The 24576-nt window shown below is 36.3% G+C and overlaps 2 protein-coding genes and 1 long non-coding RNA gene across 4 annotated transcripts; 2 read left to right on the top strand and 1 right to left on the bottom strand.

The window, feature by feature from the left end:
- Window positions 1-2330: 2330 nt before the first annotated feature.
- On the bottom strand, window positions 2331-4003 carry LOC121754980 (acyl-CoA-binding protein). The gene is made up of 5 exons (XM_042150266.1): window positions 3917-4003; window positions 3210-3327; window positions 3004-3066; window positions 2810-2924; window positions 2331-2641 (listed from the first exon to the last, which is right to left on the bottom strand). The coding sequence occupies exons 1-4, from the start codon at window positions 3926-3928 to the stop codon at window positions 2863-2865; spliced, it is 255 nt and encodes an 84-aa protein (XP_042006200.1). The 5' UTR covers window positions 3929-4003; the 3' UTR covers window positions 2331-2641; window positions 2810-2862.
- Window positions 4004-12375: 8372 nt separating this feature from the next.
- LOC121755621 lies at window positions 12376-13710 on the top strand. Its single transcript, XR_006040839.1, has 4 exons — window positions 12376-12926; window positions 13070-13132; window positions 13212-13326; window positions 13495-13710. It is a non-coding gene; the product is annotated as an uncharacterized LOC121755621 (long non-coding RNA).
- Window positions 13711-17982: 4272 nt separating this feature from the next.
- On the top strand, window positions 17983-23564 carry LOC121755620 (probable polyamine transporter At1g31830). 2 transcript variants are annotated; one of them, XM_042150938.1, is made up of 2 exons: window positions 17983-18153; window positions 21678-23564. In XM_042150938.1, exons 1-2 carry the CDS (start codon window positions 18025-18027, stop codon window positions 23127-23129), a joined length of 1581 nt encoding a protein of 526 aa, XP_042006872.1. In that variant the 5' UTR covers window positions 17983-18024; the 3' UTR covers window positions 23130-23564. The 2 variants fall into 2 exon arrangements, with proteins under 2 accessions (XP_042006872.1, XP_042006873.1); XM_042150939.1 differs by lacking the exon at window positions 17983-18153 and adding an exon at window positions 21160-21339.
- Window positions 23565-24576: the final 1012 nt, after the last annotated feature.

Below are 24576 nucleotides of genomic sequence, written 5' to 3' on the forward strand. Positions count from 1 at the left end.
TAACGAAACGAGAGAATAGAGAGATTTATTTCTAAATATAGAAATTGAATATCTTGAGCGAGACAAACTAAAAAGTGAAAAGTAGATATTTGATTGAGACTGATGGAGTAATAAATTAAGAATCGGCTAGCTCATTCAGTCTACCTAGTAGCACCTAATATGTATCAGTCTATCGACTATCGACTACACTTACAATTTTTTTTTAAAAAAATAGGGCTTTAGAGCATGCACAGCGGTGGACGGACGGCGTCCGTCCGTCCGTGCCAGCGGCACGGAAGACGTCGTCCGCCGCTGCGCTCGCGCCGCTGGCACGACGCTGCTCGATGCACTGAGCACGTCCGTGCCAGCGAGCAGGTAACGTGGCGTGCTGCGATTGGGCAACGGCATGGCCGTTGCCTTTGAATTTATTTATTTTTTTTTAAAAAAAAATCGGTTTTTAATAAAAAAAAAACGATTAAAAATAAAAAAATATTTTCCACTTCCCAAAAAAAATAGTATCTGTTTTTTACCGTTTTCTACCACTTTTTATTATTCTTTTTTATTTTTTCCCCAAAAATACACATTTTCATCTATAAATACCAACATTTTCACACCCAAAAATTCACACTATATTCTCTCATTTCCATTCTCGTCTCCATTCTCAATCTTTCTTCCACACATACAACATAACAATGTCCGACCACGGCAATAACCCCCCAGACTCCCACGGTTGGAACCTCGAGTGGTTCGGTTCACAATCGTTTCCTAGTCCGGAAACAGAATATTCGGCCCCTCCTCAAACCCAAAGTTCGGGCATTCTGGGTGGCTACCGGCCATACCCAATCGACGACCAAGATGCCCCCGAAGGGCGATACGGGTGGACACCCGAGCCTAGAGCGAGGTCGACCGCCCCCGCCCAAACTCCGACTCCTCCTACTCGTGGTGTCCGCACACCGTACTCGCCGACGGAGATGGAGAAATTGTTCAAGGCGTATTTGTCAATCTCCGAAGATCCGGAGGTTGGCACGAACCAATCCGGCGATCACTTTTGGTGGCGCATCTGTCGCCGGTACAATGAAAATCAGCCGGAGGAAACAATCGAGCGCAACGAGAATATGGTGGTCAACGCCATCTACCGAGCCAACGACGAAATTAACAAGTTCCTGGGGTATTACCTCCAGGAAGAGCGGTCGGTTGGGAGCGGCTGGAGCTAGGTCGACATCATCAGTTCCGCCATATCGACCTACCAATCCATGAACTACAAGGCGTTCAAGTACCTCAACATTTGGCATGACACGCGGTCGCATCCGAAGTATAGGGGAGGCGTAACATCCTCCTCTAGCGGCTCCTCCAAACGGTCAAGGTTGGTATCCCTATCCGACTCCGGCTCCGAAGACGTGGTTAGCCAACTCGCCGGAGCTAACTTGGGTTGCCCCGACGCCGGCCCGAGCGGTTCCCAACGCCAACCGCAAGGAAGGAAGAAGGCGGCGGCCAACCGCCGTCGCGCCGCGACTCCATCCGACGATGCTCCCGACCCCGCTCCCTTTCCCGTTCTCTATGCGCCACCTCCACCCTCCACCAACTTGTTGTGGACTCTTTTGTCCCAACTCAATATGGCCGATAGGTCAACTATGACCCTCTCGCAACTTCGATCGCACGAAGCCATGATATTGGGCCTCCAAAAACAATTGGGGGTAGTGCCGCCGGATGAGTAGTCTTCCACGGGGATATTGTTAGCTTTAATTATGTAATTTTAAATTTTTAGAATTTTAATTATGTAATTTTTATTTTTTAGAATTTTAATTATGTTTTTTTTATTTTATTTGTAATTTGTAATATTATTTCAATTTTTTAATGAATTTTAATGTTATGGAAATATTTTTATTTAAAATGAATTGTGCTCGTCCTTGCAGAAGAGCACATCTGTGAGTGTTGTGCTCTTGCTTAAGAACAGGCCGGAATAGTGGCGTCGGGCCCACAACCGTGCTCGTTGGCTAGAACACAGTTGTGGGTGCTCTTATGTTGCTATTAATTGAGGTGATGGGGTTGTTGCAACAAGGACGACTCGCAGCTGACCGATTGTCGAGATGGAAAAATGTTGGGTGAAAATGGCTGTGGTGATTTAATCCCTAATAAACCAATCCAAAATTAAATCCATCTTTATTCACTTGGTTAATAGTCAATATTGACTTCAATCATTAATTTCACTTGATTAATATTTTAGAATTTATCGTTATCAACTCTAAATGAATTTTTAACCTTTTCAATTGAGAGGCAAAGCCTTCTAATTCTAATTCAATCCTTTGTAAAATGCAACCATTTTTAAGCCTAAGAACATAAAATTGGAAACATAGGTAGAAGAGTGTGTTTAGAGATGAAAAGGTGATGAGTAATTGTTAGCCCCCTTGGACTAAATGAACATTACCCCTTCAAAGAAGGCCACAGAGTTCATATGTATTGATAATCTCCCCATCCCTTCCAAACCTCATTGGCCTAACATCAGTTATTAATTAACTAATACTACTAATTAAAAGCAATAAAATTAGTAACTGCAAAAACTGTTGTTGTTCAGCCTTCCTTCTTCCATCTTGATTTATTCTCTCATGTTCTTTCCCATCCCCACCTTTACTACTCTTTTATTTTGATAGATCATGGGTAGCCTCTGTAATCAAAGACACAATGTGATGTGTATCAGAGTGTCATATTTACAATCTAATATCAAGATTAAGCAACATCCCTATCAGAACACAGTCTGAATAACAGAACTTCATTATATTCAAGCATATATATGCAGTATGGTAGAGCAATTGACCATAACTTCATAACTTACATTACGAGCAACTCATAGACGATGAAAGCTTGTAATCAGCACGAGGCTGCAGCTTATTCCAGTAACTGCTTCACCTTGGTGATGTAATCACTCATTGCTTGCTCCTTAGTTTTTCCTGCCAACATCAATTGTGTTATCGTTTAATTTGATCGATCAAGAACAGATTCTACGCTGTGAGTGCCAATTGAATGTACCTTCTACGGCCTTCCACGCATCCCACTTCGCCCTGTCCCTCATGTTAAACATACCGGGACGACCTGCATTGAGCTACAAACTTAATCTAATCTCAATCAAAGTAATCAACAAAAATCTGCACTGACTATTTCCATACAAATGCACACAAGGTAAACTCAACATGATACAATTAGATAGAACTGTGATGTGAAAACTGAAAACTAACTCGTGTTGACATTCCCAACTGTAGCTTGCTTGTAGAGTCCATATAGAATGAGCCTGTTTTCATTTGAAGTGCTTTCAGGCAAGGTCTTTGCTTTCTCTGCATACTCCTCAAATTCTTCCTACATCGAAATTTTACTTTGAAATGTAAGCAACCTGATGCTTGGCCTAATGAAATCCGAACTGACCGAAGCAATTCAAGCAATGAATTAAAATCCTAACAAAATTGAACTTTGTGGTGAGAACTAACCGAAGCAATGAATTGAAATCCTAAGAAAATTGACCTCAGCACTAACCAAAGTGATCAATTGAAATGCAAATTCTACTATAACAATGTCTATTCAAGCATATTTCACATAAACTCAATTTCATATGCAGTAAGATAATTATAATGAAAATGATGAAGAAATCAAGCATGGCTAATTTTGAAACCTAAATCCCAAGCGAATGATTAAATCCATCGGATAAACCTAATTTAATCGATCAAATAGCAATCCATCCAGATTTAATTCTTATCCAAAAACAGATTTCAAATTCATCAACCACTATATATACCGCAATCCAGATCAATCCAACGCAGAAACATGTTATAGCAAAACAAATCAACTGGAGAAACAATAAACACGAATGCGCGGGAAATGAAAAACAACAAATTGTTCAAAATGAAATAAAAACGATGATATACTGGAGTGGTTTGTGAGAGAAAAGTACCTTCAAACCCATGTTTTCGATAAGGATAATCGAGATGGAGGTGAGTTACGATCTGAATTCTGATGCCGAGTAGTGCGTAGAAGGGAGAGTTCATACTTATCTATTTTAATGAAAACTAGTGTTATCACCCGTGCTATGCACGGGGCATAAGATTTTTAAATAATGAAGTTAAATTTTAAGATAAGAAAAATAAAAAAAAAAGTGGATAAAGAGAATTAATAATATTTATGATTAAAAAAATGTGTTATTTATAATAAGTATTCATAACATTATAAAGGATTAAAAATATTATAAATAGTAACAACAAGAGAAATGTAATATTTATGTTTGGCAAACGATTTTATGCAATATTAATTTATGATATGAGTGGAGTAAAATAAAATAAAACAAATGACAAACATGAGATACACGATTAATGATAAATAGTGGGTTAGTTAGAATAAGATATATAAATAAAAGAAAATATATGTGCAAATGAGGATATGAGACGAAAAAATCATATAATTTAAATAAATATAGTTCATTAATTTTAATCAACAAAACATATGTATTCAAAAAATAAATTCTATGCATGTGGAAATATATATTTACGTAATCTTATGTAGCATTAAACAAAATTCTTATAATCACATTTGCACACTTAAATATTTCTATCTATACGTTGACATAAAAAAAATTATCAATCGCTTCCATATTATCCTCTTTATATACCCATAATGCAAATGGTAATACAAAATGATGAATAATTTGGAACACGGATATTATAATTAAAATATTAACAATAGTAACCTTAATGTCTTTAATCACAACAGTTGCGTACTAAAATATTTCAAATTAAATCACCCCTGAGACAATAGTCAAAGGGAATTGACAGTAGTCAGAAGTTAAAGAAATTATAAGAATCAAAACTTTTTCACCAACGTTATGACCAATCAAAACTTTCGCCTCGAAAACATGATTACCAAAACGTGTGATTATCAACAAAGTTCCATTACACAACTCATTAGAATGATCAATGTTCCTTATCAACAAAACATGAAAACCAACCTTCAAAAGCTATGCATGATTAGGAATACGAAACGACTTCAAATTATTCAGCAAAATAATTAGAGATTGTATCAAACTTGGATATACTATCAGAGCTCAATCAAATAAACACGAACATCATATTTATCCAAAAAGATTATAAACTAATTAACTTCATCAAACTACATCTAAAGTAGGAGTTCAATTAATGTTTAATAAAACTCCATTTGTAATTTAGACTAAAGATAATACTAAAATGAGATTTTACAAATTTGTAAGAATAAAAATTAAACACAAAAAGTTGATTTTTTAAAATATTTTCTTAATTAATTACTACATCTTAGCTGACTACTTATTTTCTTATGTTTAATTTCAGACCATGGAATAACTTGATATGCATGACCAAAGATTAAATGCAAATTTTGCACACGAAAAAAATAATTTTTTATTTCCACCATGTATACATATAAAAAGTTAATTATCACTTAAAATAAGTGATAACAGTTCATCACTTAAAATTTATACTACACTTTATATTATAAGAACTCATACAAACTTTGTGTTTAATTTTTATTCTTACAAATTTGTAAGAATAAAAATTCAACTTTTTGTGTTTAATTTTTATTCTTACATATTTGTAAAATCTCATTTTAGTATTATCTTTAGTCTAAATTACAAATGGAGTTTTATTTAACATTAATTGAACTCCTACTCATACAAACTTTTTGGATTAATTTTAAATATTTATAATTTCATATAATTTCGTAATTTATTCGATAAACTTTATAGTATTGTTTAATTAATTGGAAACTAATTAAAATATATTATGAAAATATATACGACTATCTAAAATATATTAAAATTTCCAATTAAGTAAATATAGGATGAGACAAAGGATTATATATTTGTGTTGTCATTTAGTTTGATTAGTAATATGGAAATAAGTATTGAAATAAAGGATTTCGATTTTCCTCATCATTATTATTTTAATACATAATACTATATACATTATATTATATATATGTTTATTTCAATAAATTAGAAGTATTAAAAAACATATAAGTAAGATTCTTAAAAATATTATATAATCTAATAAATTAAATCAAAGTTAATGAAAAAGAATTTAATTTAAAAAATATATATTTACAAAGCCAAATACATAAAAAATTTAAAATACATAATAATAGAACCCAACACCCAAACTAAAACTCTATTCAAATAAAAATTTACAATTACAAATTATTTAAATCTAAAATCCTCCATTAGATCCAACCCACTAAACCCACTTTATACCTAAAAAGGCTAAACTAAAGCCCAAATAATGAATACAAAATATACTAAAAATATAGAAAATAAGAACTCAAAGCAATGTGAAGATTTAAAAAAAAATGTACTACTCCTTAATGGATGTATTATCTATATACAATTTTAATTTATGATCCAAGTGGAGTAAAAACAATAAAATTAATGACAAAAAAAATATGTGTAACTAAGGATCAAAGAATATAAGTTAATTAGAATAAATATACAAATAAAGAAAATATGTGTGAGTAAAGATCAAAGAGTAGAAATTGGAATAAGAAACGTACAATAACAATATACTCATATTAGATAATTCAAAAAATATTTTAATTAATTAACTATACATTTTTAAATAAATATTAACTAAACACTTTAAAATATATAATACATATAGAGCAAAAACACTTCAATGACATACTACAACTTCATATAAAAATAGTAGGAGTATTATTTTAATATTCAGTTAAACTCAAGAATAATTAAAATTAATTTATGTACTTTAGTTTAATATTAAATTTATTATCATAAAATTAATATTAGTGTGTAATATTAATTGAGAAATTAACTAAGTTTATTATATTATTCAGTAAAAAACAAATTATTATTGCATGGAGTATATTTTATTAACAATTATTTTTGGCCATGGATATTGCTTAATTTATTAAAAATTTGACAGATATAAAATAAATTAATCGTCCCAAGTCCCAACAACCAAATTAAACCCCCCTTCACTAAAAAAGAGAATATCAATTAGTATAAAATTATTATATCACTATTATTATTTATTGTAGAAAATACATAAAAAGGCCTGAAAAAAAGCCCAAATATTTAACTACATAAATTAATATTTAATCTAACCCTAATACTTCTTCACACACAAGAGGCGCCTCCATTACCCCCTCTCTCTCTCTTCCCAATTGAATATGCTACTACCGCCGCTCCTTCCACCCGCCCCGACGCGCAGCCGCTCCTTCCACCCGCCTCGTCGCTCCACCGCCCTGCATCGCCGGTTCATCCGCCGTACTTCACGCCTGCTTGCTTCGCACCAACCTCGGTCAGCCGCCTACCGTTTTCCGCTGCTTTTCTTTTTCTCCTTCGTCTACTTTTCTTCTTCTCGCCATTGTGTCATAACTCTCTCGGTTTCACCCCCCACCCCAGTTGTTGCCTCTGCGGCCCCCGACAGCTACTGCATTCGGTGGCTGGGCTTGCTGCCGTCACTCTCTGTTCCTTCATGCCGGCGTTGTCGTTGTTCACGGTGAGAAATCTTTCTCTTAATTATATTCATGTTTTACAGAATTTGTAAAATAAACTTGATATTTTGGTGTTCAAATTTTCAGAAATAGGTAGATTGAAAAATACTACCTTTGTCTATCGCCGGAGTGATCGACGGATTCCGGGCTGACTCACTCCCATGAGATAAGCTGCAATCAAAAAAATAGTTTACATTAGTTCACATGAATGAATAAACACAGTCTTTGGAGAAAACCAGTTGAGAGAGAGAGAATGAGGGCCAGGGTTAGTGAATGGTTAAGTTTATAAATGTCTTAAACTTCTCACAGAAGCCATTTTTTTCTGCATCTCATTGGGCCAATTTTTATCCAATAATATTTGCCTTTTTTTTCCCCAATAAATAGTTTTCCCGCTCAAATGTGTGCCACATAGACTCCCAAAAACTGTCCCTTTAGATATTGATAGATTATAATAGAGTAAATGCCAAAATTGGTCCTGCTGAACATATGTCCATTTTATCATTTTGGTCATAAACATTATCTTTTGAATTTTTTGGTCCTGGACATTTCAAATTGGATCACAATTGGTCCTCCGTCAACAATTCCGTTAATATTTAACGGTCAACGATTTTAATCACAATTTTGACCAACTTAAACAATTTTTAATTATTTAATCATCAAGAAGAAGGAGTATCAGCTTAGTGACATTGATTGGCTGGTGTCGATTTGGTTTCCCCAGCCAACTGTAAAGATGAAACATGAGAGGCTTGGTTCGGAGATTCCTAAGCCAAGTGTAAAATGGAAGGTTTGGGAAGGTAAAGCACGAGAAGCTTGGCTCCATGATTCCTTGTGGACAAGGAATCTTAAGGGGAAGGGATTGTTACGATCACAAATTGTAGAAGGAAGATCGCCGGCCGACGTTAAAGCCCGAATTCCATGGTTCCTTGTGGAAAAGGATAAAGCCGAATTCCATGGTTCCTTGTGGAAAAGGAACCTTAAGAGGGGAGTATTGTTGCATGCATAACTATAAACCATGATCAACATACATGCATGCAACGTACGAGTACATGCATGCGACATATATTGAGATCGCGGTGACGTGGCATTAGTTAGAAGTCTTGACCAATGAGGAGAAGGCAATGACGTGTTAGCAGCCAATAGGAAGGATCCTACGTGGAAGATATTAAGAAGGAAGATGGAAGAGAAGCGTGAGCTAGCATGAGCTAAGACTCAGAGTATAAATAAGCGTAGCTACTCTTTCTTTTGTCTTATCGTTGAAATTGTGTGAGTTTGTTCATGTTAGCTTAGATCGTGGATCTACAGCTTACCAATGTTCCTATCCGATTCCTTTGAGTTGTATTCGTGGTATTCATCAATCAATAAGATTCCTCTTCGTTCGTCTTAGCTCGATCGATTAGTTGGTGCAATTGATCGTTCGGTTAATTGATTGTTGCGAAGTTGCGATCAATATAGGGAAGCTACGAGCTCGGATCGTAACAAGTGGTATCCAGAGCTAACGTTCCTCCGACTATGGCGTCGGTGATGCAATTGACGGCGCCGGAGAAGAGAGTGAAGCTGGATTGAGCTTGCGATTTCAGTTCTTCCACAACATTTAGTTTAAGTTGCATCAATCATGGAGGTGTGGATCGATTGGAGTTCGTCTTGTGGTGATTACTCTAATAATCGAAAGAGGAGTTCGTCTCCGTGTGGTGTCGTCTCTGGTAGCAATCGATCTCCGGACATCGGCACCGGGACGCGAGGTGCTGAAATGGAAGAAGATGATCTGATCTTTCAATTGCGGAGTCTAAAACAGGTATCACATATTCGAAGTTATATTGAAGCTTTTGATGAGCTAAATTCTAGGGCTGGTATAGAAGAGAATCAAGCATTGAGTATATTTTTGTCGGGGTTAGTAGATCAAATACGAGTACCGGTTTGTATGTTTGAACCAAGAACATTAGATGAAGGTTATGCTCTCTCTAAGCTTCAAGAGCTTACAATAAGTGTTTTATGGTGTGATCGTAAAAAGCGATATGAGGATGAAGTAGATTATTCTACGAAGGATAGTATTCGAAATCCAGCTCTTAAAACTGAATTGGAATTGGATAGTGAAATGGAAGATGAAACATATGCAGATGAGGGGATTGATCTAGATGTTGCAATTGATGTTGATCGAGCAATTGCTGATGAAGATCTAATGGAGACAATGGATGCGAACTCCAGCAGCTACTGCAACACCGATTTTGAACAATGGGAGTGTAATCAGTCTCCAGTGCAGAAAACAGAGGAGCTGGAACCGGAGCCTGCAGTCTGTGAGCAGCAGTTGTCTGAATGGCAAACAGATGTGGTAGAGGGTGAATTGAACTTGGTGATGGAGGGAACTGAGTCGTTGAATGATCACCATGAGGGAAAGTTGGGCAAGGAAGAAGTGCATGTTGCAGTATTGAAGGGAGTGGAGATATTCATGCCTATGGGGAAATCAATGGAGGTGAAGAAGGGGAGGGAATTGGAGCAAGTGAATGAGCTATATTATAGCTTGTCATTACCGTGGTTGCTCAATTGGTTTCCGAGACCTACGGTGAAGCTAAAGTTCGTGGCTCGATGTGATGATGAGCTCCACGAAGGATTTGTTGATCGTAGTAAGGGTTTTGTCGAGTGTGGGAAATTTAGCATCTGCAATGATAGAGGGCAGTTGGGAACTAAGTGGGAAAATGGGTTCACAGTGGTGGGAAGGCAACTGGATCAGAGAAGTAGTGAACTGCTGTATTTACCAGGTCTATTCGATGGAGTGTTTTCCCGGTCAGATTTTGGAGGTAAGGTGTTTGGAGATAACAGTTATCCTCTGGGATACGAGGAGTGGGGCAGCCACGAATCACACGAGGAAGAAAAGACACAACCTATATCAAGTACTATTGAGGAATGCAAAGAATGGGGATTTGACATTATTGAGATTGATGCTGGCTCACTCGGAATTCCTGAAGAGATTCTTCTGAGATATGTGAGGCTTGTCAAAACTGGGAGTCTCAGAGCTAAGCCTCTGCTTGCTGTGAAGTTTAACAAGTCAGATATACCTATATGTGGTGATAGAGCACATGGATCTTACACAGTCCCTGTGCAGCGAACATATGAGCTTGTTAAGGATGTGAATCTATTGATTAGGAGGGCTGAGAGATGCATTGAAGCTGGAGTAGACGTGATAATGATTGATGCTGAGGATGTATGTAGACAAGCAGATTCTTTGGGGAATCTGAAGGAAGAAAGGGTGAATATCACTGAATTGCAATCATACAAGCTGAGTTCCTATCAGAAATCAACGAGCTATCTGGCCGTGGAAAATTCGGATGCCGAGCTTGAATTTTCAGATTCAAAACAGCTTAAGAATTCTGAATCCTTACCAACTGCTCGACCAAATGCATTAGTGGGGAAGCTGGATGTGACTTCACCAATCTCAGTCTATTATTGTGTGTCCTTGTGGATGTTCATTTGGGGTCCTAAACCTATGGTGAAGATGAAGCTCATGGCACATCCTAGTGAAGTGATTGAGGAAGATTTAAATTCCATGATTTTTCCAATATCAAAGAAATTCAAGGAAGCAGGAGTTCTCTTTTCGTGTCAAGGGATCAATGGGAAGTACGTGGAAATGGATGAAAGGGCCGCAACATTAGAGCGAACATGGTTTGACATTGTTGATGGAGATATCAATGACGTTTCTCCGTGGAAGAAGCACTTCGAAATTGTGTCGTTTTCAGAAAGGAATGGGACTGATCTTGCAAGTTCAGAGAGGGTTGGGACTGATCTTGCAAGGTTGTCTGCTGCAACTAGGAAAGCTAATATCTTACAAGGAAAATCCATTCCCATTCTCGAGGCTGATAGTCAGGAGACCGTGGCTGTTGGGAAGAGCAGTGGCAGCAGCAGTGTGATGAAGAAGACGTCTCAGCTTAGTGACATTGATTGGCTGGTGTCGATTTGGTTTCCCCAGCCAACTGTAAAGATGAAACATGAGGGCTTGGTTCGGAGATTCCTAAGCCAAGTGTAAAATTGAAGGTTTGGGAAGGTAAAGCACGAGAAGCTTGGCTCCATGATTCCTTGTGGACAAGGAATCTTAAGGGGAAGGGATTGTTACGATCACAAATTGTAGAAGGAAGATCGCCGGCCGACGTTAAAGCCCGAATTCCATGGTTCCTTGTGGAAAAGGATAAAGCCGAATTCCATGGTTCCTTGTGGAAAAGGAACCTTAAGAGTGGAGTATTGTTGCATGCATAACTATAAACCATGATCAACATACATGCATGCAACGTACGAGTACATGCATGCGACATATATTGAGATCGCGGTGACGTGGCATTAGTTAGAAGTCTTGACCAATGAGGAGAAGGCAATGACGTGTTAGCAGCCAATAGGAAGGATCCTACGTGGAAGATATTAAGAAGGAAGATGGAAGAGAAGCGTGAGCTAGCATGAGCTAAGACTCAGAGTATAAATAAGCGTAGCTACTCTTTCTTTTGTCTTATCGTTGAAATTGTGTGAGTTTGTTCATGTTAGCTTAGATCGTGGATCTACAGCTTACCAATGTTCCTATCCGATTCCTTTGAGTTGTATTCGTGGTATTCATCAATCAATAAGATTCCTCTTCGTTCGTCTTAGCTCGATCGATTAGTTGGTGCAATTGATCGTTCGGTTAATTGATTGTTGCGAAGTTGCGATCAATATAGGGAAGCTACGAGCTCGGATCGTAACAGTTTGAAGGTACTTTTCTCTCACAAACCACTCCAGTATATCATCGTTTTTATTTCATTTTGAACAATTTGTTGTTTTTCATTTCCCGCGCATTCGTGTTTATTGTTTCTCCAGTTGATTTGTTTTGCTATAACATGTTTCTGCGTTGGATTGATCTGGATTGCGGTATATATAGTGGTTGATGAATTTGAAATCTGTTTTTGGATAAGAATTAAATCTGGATGGATTGCTATTTGATCGATTAAATTAGGTTTATCCGATGGATTTAATCATTCGCTTGGGATTTAGGTTTCAAAATTAGCCATGCTTGATTTCTTCATCATTTTCATTATAATTATCTTACTGCATATGAAATTGAGTTTATGTGAAATATGCTTGAATAGACATTGTTATAGTAGAATTTGCATTTCAATTGATCACTTTGGTTAGTGCTGAGGTCAATTTTCTTAGGATTTCAATTCATTGCTTCGGTTAGTTCTCACCACAAAGTTCAATTTTGTTAGGATTTTAATTCATTGCTTGAATTGCTTCGGTCAGTTCGGATTTCATTAGGCCAAACATCAGGTTGCTTACATTTCAAAGTAAAATTTCGATGTAGGAAGAATTTGAGGAGTATGCAGAGAAAGCAAAGACCTTGCCTGAAAGCACTTCAAATGAAAACAGGCTCATTCTATATGGACTCTACAAGCAAGCTACAGTTGGGAATGTCAACACGAGTTAGTTTTCAGTTTTCACATCACAGTTCTATCTAATTGTATCATGTTGAGTTTACCTTGTGTGCATTTGTATGGAAATAGTCAGTGCAGATTTTTGTTGATTACTTTGATTGAGATTAGATTAAGTTTGTAGCTCAATGCAGGTCGTCCCGGTATGTTTAACATGAGGGACAGGGCGAAGTGGGATGCGTGGAAGGCCGTAGAAGGTACATTCAATTGGCACTCACAGCGTAGAATCTGTTCTTGATCGATCAAATTAAACGATAACACAATTGATGTTGGCAGGAAAAACTAAGGAGCAAGCAATGAGTGATTACATCACCAAGGTGAAGCAGTTACTGGAATAAGCTGCAGCCTCGTGCTGATTACAAGCTTTCATCGTCTATGAGTTGCTCGTAATGTAAGTTATGAAGTTATGGTCAATTGCTCTACCATACTGCATATATATGCTTGAATATAATGAAGTTCTGTTATTCAGACTGTGTTCTGATAGGGATGTTGCTTAATCTTGATATTAGATTGTAAATATGACACTCTGATACACATCACATTGTGTCTTTGATTACAGAGGCTACCCATGATCTATCAAAATAAAAGAGTAGTAAAGGTGGGGATGGGAAAGAACATGAGAGAATAAATCAAGATGGAAGAAGGAAGGCTGAACAACAACAGTTTTTGCAGTTACTAATTTTATTGCTTTTAATTAGTAGTATTAGTTAATTAATAACTGATGTTAGGCCAATGAGGTTTGGAAGGGATGGGGAGATTATCAATACATATGAACTCTGTGGCCTTCATTCTTTGAAGGGGTAATGTTAAAAAATAGATAAGCTATGGGCCTAGGTTGAACTGAACCGAGCGCTCATTTCATTCTAAAAAAAGTCTTAAAAAGTGCAGAAGTCCTTCCAGCGATATTGTATCAAGTCTAGAAACGTTTGCCGATATTTCTAAAGAATAGGGACCGTCGATATTATTAATGCAATGTCAAGTGACTAAAAATCAGTTCTCTCTTTAATTATCTCTTTTATGATTTTCTTTTTCTAATAGCTTTTATGCTTTTGTTGTCAAATGAATTTCATTAGTATAAAAATTTAATGTATGAATTTAACTTGAATGTTAATTTAAAATTATAATTAAATTTAATTTATATGTGAATATTTTATTTTTTTAATGTATCTAGTATTTTTAATTAAATTTAAAAAAATATTTAAGAAATGAATAAAATAAATGATATGATCCGTGAATAATTAACAGAATGAATTGTTGTAGATTTTGTTTCTTAAATCAGAATGAAACACATAAAAACTGTAGTGAATGGATGATTTTAGACTTTTAGTGATATGGCTATGGATGGCTTAATGTAACGAAGTAAAAGGTAGTGAACTCCCTCGTAAGAGTTTTTTAGTGATACCATTTCAGCTAAACATCAACGACTAACTTTTACTACACCTTATAAGGAATTGACATGCACCTCAAAATATAATATTTCTTTTGTTTCAACTAAGTTATACAAAACTTTTAAACACAAGGATTAAGAAATTATGTTTAAAAAAATAGGAGAGATGAATAAAGTAAGAAATATATAAAGATATTAAAGAGGTGATGGAAAAAAGTAAGAGTAATTGGATGTTTTGTTTTTAGTCAAAAAAAGAAATGACTCAACTTAGTTGGAACATCCCAAAAAGGAATACGACTCAACTTAGTTGAGACGGATGAGTAGTATTATAAATGTAGATATAATTTTCTCCATCTTCTTAAAATAGATATTTTGAGACTGACATGAACTATATTATAAATTGAATAAAATATAAATAAATGAATCATTATTAGTCAATAGTGTATCCCACCTTATAATTATAAGAGCATTAGCAATTGTTGGCCGATGGAGAGACCTTCCCGATCGGCCCCATCGGCCAACCATTGCAGGGGAAGGGCCGATCAACGCCTCCCTCCATATGGCCGATGGATATTGGCCGATGACGTTTACCCATTGCGGAGATGGGCCGATCGTCGACCATTGTTTTTTTTAAAAATTTTGCTGAAAAAGAAAGAGAGATAGAGGAAGAAGAAACCTAGACGAAGAAAGAGGCCGCTTGTGAGGGAAGAAAATGGAAAAATACCCTAATTTGTATTTAAACTTCTTTTATTAATTCTATTGGGCTTATTAGTGGCCAATAAATTTATTAAATAAACAAAATTAGAATTTTAGTATTTCTAAATTTTGGGATCAATTTAATTTAGGTTTTCAACTAATTAATTAATAAGTTGACACATTTTTTGGATCAATTAAATTTTTTTTATGTATTATTTATTTATTTTTATTTAAATTTATTTAATTTGATAACATATTAAATATAGCAGTGCAAAAAAATTAAAATAAAATAGTGATGACGTGAAAATGAAATAGAATGGGAGCTCTAGGAGGGCCCTTCCGTTGCAGGGAGATAGACCCTTTAGTTAAATGCTGATGTGGAATGGGAGGGCCGTATGGGAGGGCCCTTCTATTGCTAATCCTCTAAGAGCACTCACAATGGAAGGGCCTTCCCATTCCACATCAGCATTTGACCTAAGGGCGTATCTCCCTGCAATGGAAGGGCCCTTCCATTCCATTTCATTTCCACATCATTACTATTTTTTAAAATTTTTTAGCACTTCTATATTTAATATGTTATCAAATTTAATAGATTTAAATGCAAAAAATATTAATTAGCAAATATCCATTGTATTACAATATTGGAAAAAAGAATACAACGAGATGCAATTTTACATAAAACTAAAATAAAGCATCGTGCATATGCTCCTGTGCCCAAATTTCTTCAACCATATCGTGTTGTAGACGATTGTGGGCTTCTTTTTGGCGCATATCAACAAATGCCCGACGACGCTGAGCGTCATCCGTGAGGGACACCCTAACGGTGGGACTCGTTAGCGATACCGTGGCTTGGTCCTGCAATGTGTTCAAAGGGGACGTCGCTGGAAGACATTAATATTGTACTAGAGAGAGAAAGTGTATTGAAATAAAATGAGAGAAGATAAGATGTTGGTGTGGGAAATGTAAATAATGGGATGTGGTTTTATAGTAGAAAAATGGAATAAACACAAAAAAAAAAGTATAGACCGATGATTGGCCCATCCTCCACAATGGATGGCTGATCATCACCTTTCTTCATCGGCTAAGGCCGATGTATCAGCCCTTGGGAGGGGGCGGTTGATCGGCCCTCTTCCTGCAATGGTTGGCCGATGGGGCCGATCGGGAGGGCCTCTCCATTGGCCAACCATTGCGAGTGCTCTAATGTGTGATAAAAATATTTTTAAAATTAAAAAGTGCATTGATTTTGTGCAACAAATTAAAATAACAAAAAGTAATTATTTTTTGGTATGTAAGGGAAAGGTAGTATGAAGTGTGTAAGGAATAACAATACTATTTAGTTATGGAGTAATATTTTTTGTTATAATTTCTAACGAAAACATATTACTATATGATACTACTATGTTACAAAAAATAAAAGCGACATGGGCTAGTGCGCTAGTTACTGATCTCAATTGTCAAATTCATTTTTTGAAATTGTGGAGCTAATAGTAATTATGGTGTCATTTTTTCATTTCCCTTTTTTTTTGGCTCATCACTATAATTAAATTTCAACACACGCGTGCTCACTTTGTAGCATTTTTCTTTCTTTCCTGCAATATTTATCTTCTTTAAAGGAACAATTGGTTTCATTACTAGCATACTTTTAATCAACAATTCCACCCACTTTTTTTTTCTCTTTTGTATATTCAAGCACCATTGTTCATATCATTTCTTTCTACTTTCGGTTACAAAATACAAGGGTGTTATGGGCCCTGTACTACTTATTTATAAATACAATTGTCCATTTTGCTTCAAAGGGTTTTTAGAAAAAAAAATCATTAATTTACGTTTTACTTTTTAAAAAAAATCAATATTGTTTTATGTATTGTTTGACATAATTTGTAGAAGAAATGTTAGGTCAACCCATTAAATATTTAGATGAATTACAGTTTAATCAAAGTGAATTCTTTTTTATTAAGAATCATGTTTGTTTTATGCTTTTCCCTTAACACAGATGCTGAAATTTGGGGATACAAAATTTGATGCACCTTCAAAAATCGTCCATCAAAATTAAACTATAATACATCGTAAGATCTGGCAAGCTCATAATAAATATGGGCCATTGATCACCTTTTGAAAAGTGGAGTATAAGAGAAGAGAATATAGAGATTCGATAAGATTTTAACCTTTCATCCAGATTAATACTATTAGTAACGTATGACACCAACTTTTTGAAACCTATATAACTGAGAAAGTATTTTATAAAAAGTGATAGTCATTTTTATGGTTAATGGTGGATTTTGATGGAAGAACTTATGTGATTATGAAGGCATAATTAACCTTATTGGATTAAAATAATACTATTCTGCAAATTATGATGCTTGCCTTTTTCAAGAAAAAGGAAAAAGAAACTTAGTGTCCTATTAGCTGTTAGATTTTCCACATTGGTTGAGGAGCTTAGTTGCACGATATGATTAATTTTCAAGTTTGTTTCCTTTTTTCCCAAAAATAAACACTCTTTTCGTCCCACTATAAGCGACTTATATATCTTTTTAGTACATCCCACGTCTAAACTGGTCATTCTCCTTCTTAGCAAAAATATAACATAATTACTTCCTCATACTTTATTACTTCTTCACTTTTCTATTTTAATTCTTCAATACTTAACTTAACTTTCTAAACATTATTTTCATGTGTTCAAAATTAGAAATATCTCGTTATGAATATGTGCAATAAGAGGGAGATGCCGTGCATGTTAATTAATACAGTATTAAAAAATAGAAAGAATTAAGCCTCTCATTCACAACAATCATTACAATCATATCTCCTTTACTTCCAATGTCTCTCCACTCTCCCCATACCAAGACACTCCATTTCTTTGACTATATAGAAAAATGAGAAAACGAAAAAATATTATGGGAATTTTGTATATATATTTACCTCTGCATGATAACTTAATTCAACATATTCTTATACCACCTCTCTCTCTCTCTCTCTCACTATCTCCTTTCTTCACGAACCAACCCAATGGCACAAAGTGGAGAACCAAAAAACTGCAGTTCGGGTTTAGGTTCGGGCCATGAAACCGAGGCTCGGAAATCAACTGGCGATGCAACAGTTGCTCAAACTAAAACCTCACAGATTCTGGTGGCCGAGGTAATTAATTTTTGATATATTTAAGTCCATTCATATATATATATATATATATATACATGTCATGTTACATATATGTAGTTCATATATAGTACTATATCTCATGTATTTTCTTTCCTTTTTTGTGTTTTTTTGCAAGCGTTAGTTATGTGTTACTACTACATAAAATCAGTTCAAAAAAATCTACTAGTATTACATTATAAAGAAAACTAAAAGAATACTAGGGACGTGATCAAATGTAAACTCTAAATATTATACAAACTCCAAACTATGATCTGGACCGTTAGAAAATGTCAACAAATGACAAAATAATAGCAACAAAAATGCGAACACAGCATCAACCGTTGACACTATGTTCACATTATTTGTTGCTATTATTTTGTCACCTGTTGACATTTTCTAACGCTTAAAATCATAGTTTGGAGCTTGTACAATATTTAAAGTTTGCATTTTATCACTACCCATACATCATGTAACACTCATTATATGTTATTAGCAAAAATTGAATTTTTTTGTTTCATTTGAACTGATGTTTTACATTCATCCAGTAGAATATGCATCTGCATTAGATCTCCACTATCTAAAAATTGAAAAAGAAATTATTTGCTCTCACAACAATTAAATGTTCTTATTAAACCATTACTACATATCTAATATTAGCCATATAAATATGTAAAACAATATTACTAATATTTATGTTTAATTCGTCATAACGAAGCATGGGATTATAGGATTATAGAAGATCTATAAAGTCGGATGTTTCACTAATTCGAGGGGTCCCAACTAGTAATTAAATTGCACACTTTTGACACAATTAATATTGTGTTTCTAGAATAGTTGAAATTATCATAGGTTATGTGCCTTATATGCCTCCCATAATCCTAACACGAAACGAAAGGATGCATTATATAGCTTAAATATATTATATTTAAATATCGAGTACGATAATTTCAACATTAATTATTATTAGAAGCTTTCACTTTTGCAAGTTGTGGGAGTTGGTCATCACTTTTTAATTTAACAAGTTTATAATTATGTCCCCAACATATCGCATATCTAGAGTCATTTAAGAAGGAGGGTCATTCTTCTTACTTATCAACGACTTTCATTTCAAAATTTATTTTATTTTTCATAAAAGGGATGGGGTCGTATTAGTTTGAAATAAAAACTTTGGTTTGTTTACACACGTTTATTTGTGTCATTGTTCTTGTTAAGAATATTGTAGTTTACACAAAATTTAACATGATATTCTAATTGTTTCACCAAACTTGAATTTAATATAAAATGAATACTAAACACATAGAGTAGATACATAACAAGTACTACAAATTACGATACACGAAATAGATACATACTAATACAGTACTACTATTTTTCAGCTCAGTCGTTTCTTTTTCAAAAGACTGCATCACAATAAGTTTGAATTTTAGATCTTTGGTCTTAGCAATAAATATTTTTGACAAAATTCACACAGAAATGGTAAATTTATTAGGGAATTTCCGTTATGGTTAATGTAAAAACAAAAGCATACTTTCTAATTTAAATGACTATAGTAAGTAGTGTGCAGTTTATAAGTTATAGGAGCTAATTTAATATTTTTAGGTATTTAAAGTATGTGGATATGTTTCAATATAATAATATAATACCACGTGGACATAGCATGAAATGTAGTCATATATAATAATGACACTGGAGTGATTGTAAATGATTGAATATAAAATAATTATATGTTGTCTCACGCTTATGCTAATTATTACTATTGGAAGGGTTGAATGAGACCAGGCGTGTGAGTGCTTATAATTATCTTAAAGTTCCATTAACACTTTTTTGCACATTTCTTAGGCTAAAAGAAACACGTTCGGAATATTCTAACTAAAAAATAAGTAATACTCCATGTAATAATACACAATAAAATAGCCCTTGAAATAAAATATGGCGTAGAATGGTTGGAGATTTTCAACATTTCTTGCATTTATACTTTCACCGCTTTTACATTAAACTTTGTTTTTACTTCATCCGTCCCAAAGGTTGTCCCAAGTTACTTGATTCATTTCTTTTTTGACTAAAAACAAAACATCTAATCTCACATATTTTATTTTTTCTTTTACTTTACTCTCTCTTTTACTTTATTTAACTCACTAAACACAACTTTCTTAAATCTTGTGGCTCTCAAGTAACGTGGGACGGAGGGAGTTGAAGAAATTTCTGTAATTTGGCTTTAAAAGAGCTTAATAAGATAAAATACTAATAGCACTTTAAAGTTACTTATGGTTTTTTATTATAATCAAATAAGAATAGCAACGTATCACAAAAAACTAGTACTCCATGAACGATCAGACTAGAATTGTCAACTGGGTTGAACCGTCTTGCAAACTCAGGCATGCCCAACTGAAGCCAAACCCAAGCCCAAGACCGGCAACGACCTGATCTATTATATGCTCATTTTATATATTTTCTCCGTCCACCATTAGTTAACACAATTTGACTTGATACAAGTTTTAAGAAATATAGAGGAAAAAATTAGTGGAACGTAAGTCATACTTTTATATATTAATTTTATAATAAAATATGAGTGAAATGAGTTAGTAGAATGTGGAGTCTATTACCAAAAGTAGTAAAAATTAAGGGTGTGAATTAATTGGGGACGGACAAAAAATGATATTGGTGCTAATTAATAGAGGACAAAGGGATTAATTAGAAAAAATTTCAAGTAATTAACCATTAATAGTTTATTTCTCAATCTATGTGTATCACCCTTAGGCATGGTCATAATAATCTTCTTTGTATCATTCTAATTTTATCTACGAAGAGACATATCCACTAAGGCCTCGTTTGATAATCGACTAGAGATTTGCCATAATACTTAATAAATAAGATAAATTATTTAATTTTGTTGGAATAAGTTTGACATGACATGTATCATACCAACATAATGAAATTAAATTGGTATTGGTGTGATATGAATAAGTAAGCACCAAAAAGTAGTTAGCAAAGTAAGCATTGAGGCCACATATATTAAGCAATGCTCAACACATGCCAGAAATACGTGCGTGGCAGTTAAAACAGCAATGAAATTGAAAATCAATGTTCGAAAACACACACACACGCACTCCACTTCAAAAATGCTCGTCAACAACAAATTCAATCAGAAATCTGCAACATTTTAGGAGGTGTTCATTTTCATTTAGAGTGAGTGAATCGTCTGCTACAGATTCCGTTTCCACCTCTGCATGTTCATTTCCCTCTCTGCTACTATCATATACTGCTAATTCGATTTAACCTCGTTTTATAGATCTCCCCAATTTTCACTCCTAATTTCCCGATTTTATGTGCTAGGGTTTTGTGTTTAGTGTTCGCGCGGCTCAATTCTCATTTTTCTGTTGCGGATTTTGTGGAATTGATTATGGATCGTGATTTAATTTGTTCATTTACTGCCTTGACTAAGCCTTTTGAATATTTTATTTTGTTTTGATAAAATTATTGATCGATCGATCTCAATTAGTTTGATATTTGGAAATTGAATACAGAAATTGAAGGGGGGAGGAGGCGGGCAAGCTTCGATTGAAATGGGTGAATACAATGGTGCTGATTATATTGGCATCAATGAAGCTCCTTCTCCTAGGGCGCATCACGGCAAGAAAGTCTCATTGTTGCCCCTTGTTTTCCTCATTTTCTATGAGGTGTCGGGCGGGCCGTTTGGCGTGGAGGATAGTGTGAGGGCAGCCGGTCCGCTCCTCGCTCTCGCGGGGTTTTTGATATTCCCATTCATTTGGAGTGTTCCAGAAGCCCTGATAACTGCAGAGATGGGCACAATGTTTCCTGAAAATGGTGGATATGTGGTTTGGGTGTCGTCAGCTCTTGGGCCGTTTTGGGGGTTTCAGCAAGGGTGGATGAAATGGCTGAGTGGGGTGATCGACAATGCTCTTTATCCTGTGTTGTTTCTTGATTATCTGAAGTCGGGGATCCCTGCTTTAGCCGGGGGTCTGCCTAGGGTTGTAGCGGTGTTGGCATTGACGATTGCCTTGACTTACATGAACTATAGGGGTTTAACCATTGTGGGGTGGGTTGCTGTGGTGCTCGGGGTGTTCTCGATTCTCCCCTTTGTGGTGATGGGGTTTATCTCAATCCCAGAGCTGAAGCCTGAGAGATGGTTAGTCATGGATCTTCACAATGTGAACTGGAATTTGTATCTCAACACCCTCTTTTGGAATTTGAATTATTGGGACTCAATTAGTACTCTTGCCGGGGAAGTAGATAACCCGAAGAAAACTCTGCCAAAAGCTCTGTTTTATGCTTTAATCCTTGTTGTTCTTGGATATTTCTTCCCTCTGCTGATTGGCACCGGAGCTGTCCCTCTGCAACGCGATGTGTGGGCCGATGGTTACTTCTCTGAGATAGCGAAGATGCTAGGAGGGGTGTGGTTGACAGTGTGGATTCAGGGCGCTGCAGCCATGTCGAATATGGGGATGTTTGTGACTGAGATGAGCAGCGACTCGTTTCAGCTTCTTGGCATGGCTGAAAGAGGGATGCTCCCAGAGTTCTTTGCTAGGAGATCTCGTCATGGAACACCACTCGTTGGTATACTGTTCTCAGCTTCTGGGGTGCTTCTACTCTCGTGGTTGAGCTTCCAAGAGATAGTAGCTGCTGAGAATTTCTTGTACTGCTTTGGGATGTTGCTGGAGTTTGTGGCGTTCGTGCGTCTCAGGATTATAGCCCCGGATGCCCCTCGTCCTTACAAGATCCCAGGGGGGACACCCGGGGCCATCCTGATGTGCATTCCACCAACCTTGCTAATCTGTGTGGTCTTGGCTCTCTCTTCCCTCAAAGTGATGATTGTTAGCCTCGTAGCCATTATGCTCGGCCTTACGCTCTACCCTTGCTTGAAGCACTGCGAAAACAAGAGGTGGCTTCGATTTTCTGTAAGTTCGGATCTTCCAGATATTCATGGTGCTGCTCGCGAGGATGAGACTTTGATATAAGCTTCATTCCGGCTTTTTATCCAATAGACCACTTGAGTTGCCAGGGGTGTAAATAGAGCTCATGTCTTCCTTTGTAGCTTCTTCTCCGTTTGCTTCCTGCCTCATTCAGCTCAACTCAGCTCAGCTCTAAACAACGGTACCTGGATGAGACGTAGAAGGTGACTTTCTTTGCGTAGCTCACTCGGTTTTCTAGTGCAGATCCTTAACTTTAGAAGGGGAAGGTGTTGGATTAATGAAGGAAGGATATGTTCTAATCTTTGGTTATGGTTAGGATTCTTGGTGAATTACCCTTCACCAAGAGAATGATGTTTGTTCCAACGAATTATGGTTGCAAATAGCTGCAGATCTCACTGTTGTGTGTGTAACGGATTGTTGTATGAATGAGTTTCAGCCCCCTCCTCCTCTCTCCATTTTAATATTCATTCATTATCATCATATTCTTTTTTTAATTACAGCTGATGTGCCAACCAAAAGTATTTATATTAAGAGCATGCGCAGCGGTGGCGTCCGTCGCCACCGCCGTCCGCGCCGCTGGCACGGACGCCATCCGCAGCCGCTGCGCTCGCGCCGCTGGCACGGCGCTGCTCGATACATCGAGCACGTCCGTGCCAGCGGACGCACACGTGGCGCGCTCCCATTCGTAACGGCGTAGCCGTTGCATTTAAACATTTTTTATTTTTTTTTAAAAAAAAAATCGGTTTTTTATTAAAAAAAACCGATAAAAAAAAATTCACTTCCCCAAAAAAATATATCCGTTTATAACCGTTTTTTACACCTTTTTAATTTTTTTCATTTTTTTACCCCAAAAATACACACTTTCATCTATAAATACCCTCAATTTCACCCCAAAAATTCACATCAAACTACACAATTCTCATCATCATTCTCCAATATCCATTATCATCTCCATTCTCTCATATCCATTTTCATCTTCATTCTCTCATACCCTACAACATCACTATGTCCGGCCAAGACGATAACCCTTCGGGCTCCCACGGTTGGAACCCCGAATGGTTCGGTTCACAACCGTTTCCTAGTCCGGAAACGGAATATTCGGCCCCTCCTCAAACCCAAGATTCGGCCGTTCCGGGTGGCTACCGTCCATACCCAATCGACGACCAAGGTGCCTCCGAAGGGCGCTACGGGTGGACACCGGAGCCTAGGCCTCGCACCCCTTCCCAAATGCCGACTCCTCCATCTCGCGCCGGTGTCCGCACACCGTACTCACCGGCGGAGATGGAAAGATTGTTCAAGGCGTACTTGGAAATCTCCGAAGATGCGGTGGTTGGAACGAACCAATCCGGCTATCACTTTTGGTGGCGCGTCTCTAGCCGGTACAATGCAAACCGGCCGCCGGGAACGATCGAGCGCAACGAGAGTATGGTGCGCAACTGCATCGGCCGAGCCAACGAAGAAATTGGCAAGTTCAACGGCTATTTCATCCAGG

The sequence above is a fragment of the Salvia splendens genome, chromosome 11 (genome assembly GCF_004379255.2).
Source record: "Salvia splendens isolate huo1 chromosome 11, SspV2, whole genome shotgun sequence".
Classification (NCBI taxonomy): Eukaryota; Viridiplantae; Streptophyta; class Magnoliopsida; order Lamiales; family Lamiaceae; genus Salvia; species Salvia splendens.

What these genes read in the sequence shown, in the direction of transcription:
- LOC121754980 (XM_042150266.1), bottom strand. An exon ending in AGTTGGGAATGTCAACACGA is followed by an intron (nt 3,067 to 3,209) that starts GTTAGTTTTCAG and finishes AGCTCAATGCAG; the next exon opens with GTCGTCCCGGTATGTTTAAC. An exon ending in TGCGTGGAAGGCCGTAGAAG is followed by an intron (nt 2,925 to 3,003) that starts GTACATTCAATT and finishes TGATGTTGGCAG; the next exon opens with GAAAAACTAAGGAGCAAGCA.
- LOC121755620 (XM_042150938.1), top strand. Translation starts at nt 18,025, where the DNA reads ATGGCACAAAGTGGAGAACCAAAAAACTGCAGTTCGGGTTTAGGTTCG. An exon ending in CACAGATTCTGGTGGCCGAG is followed by an intron (nt 18,154 to 21,677) that starts GTAATTAATTTT and finishes AATTGAATACAG; the next exon opens with AAATTGAAGGGGGGAGGAGG.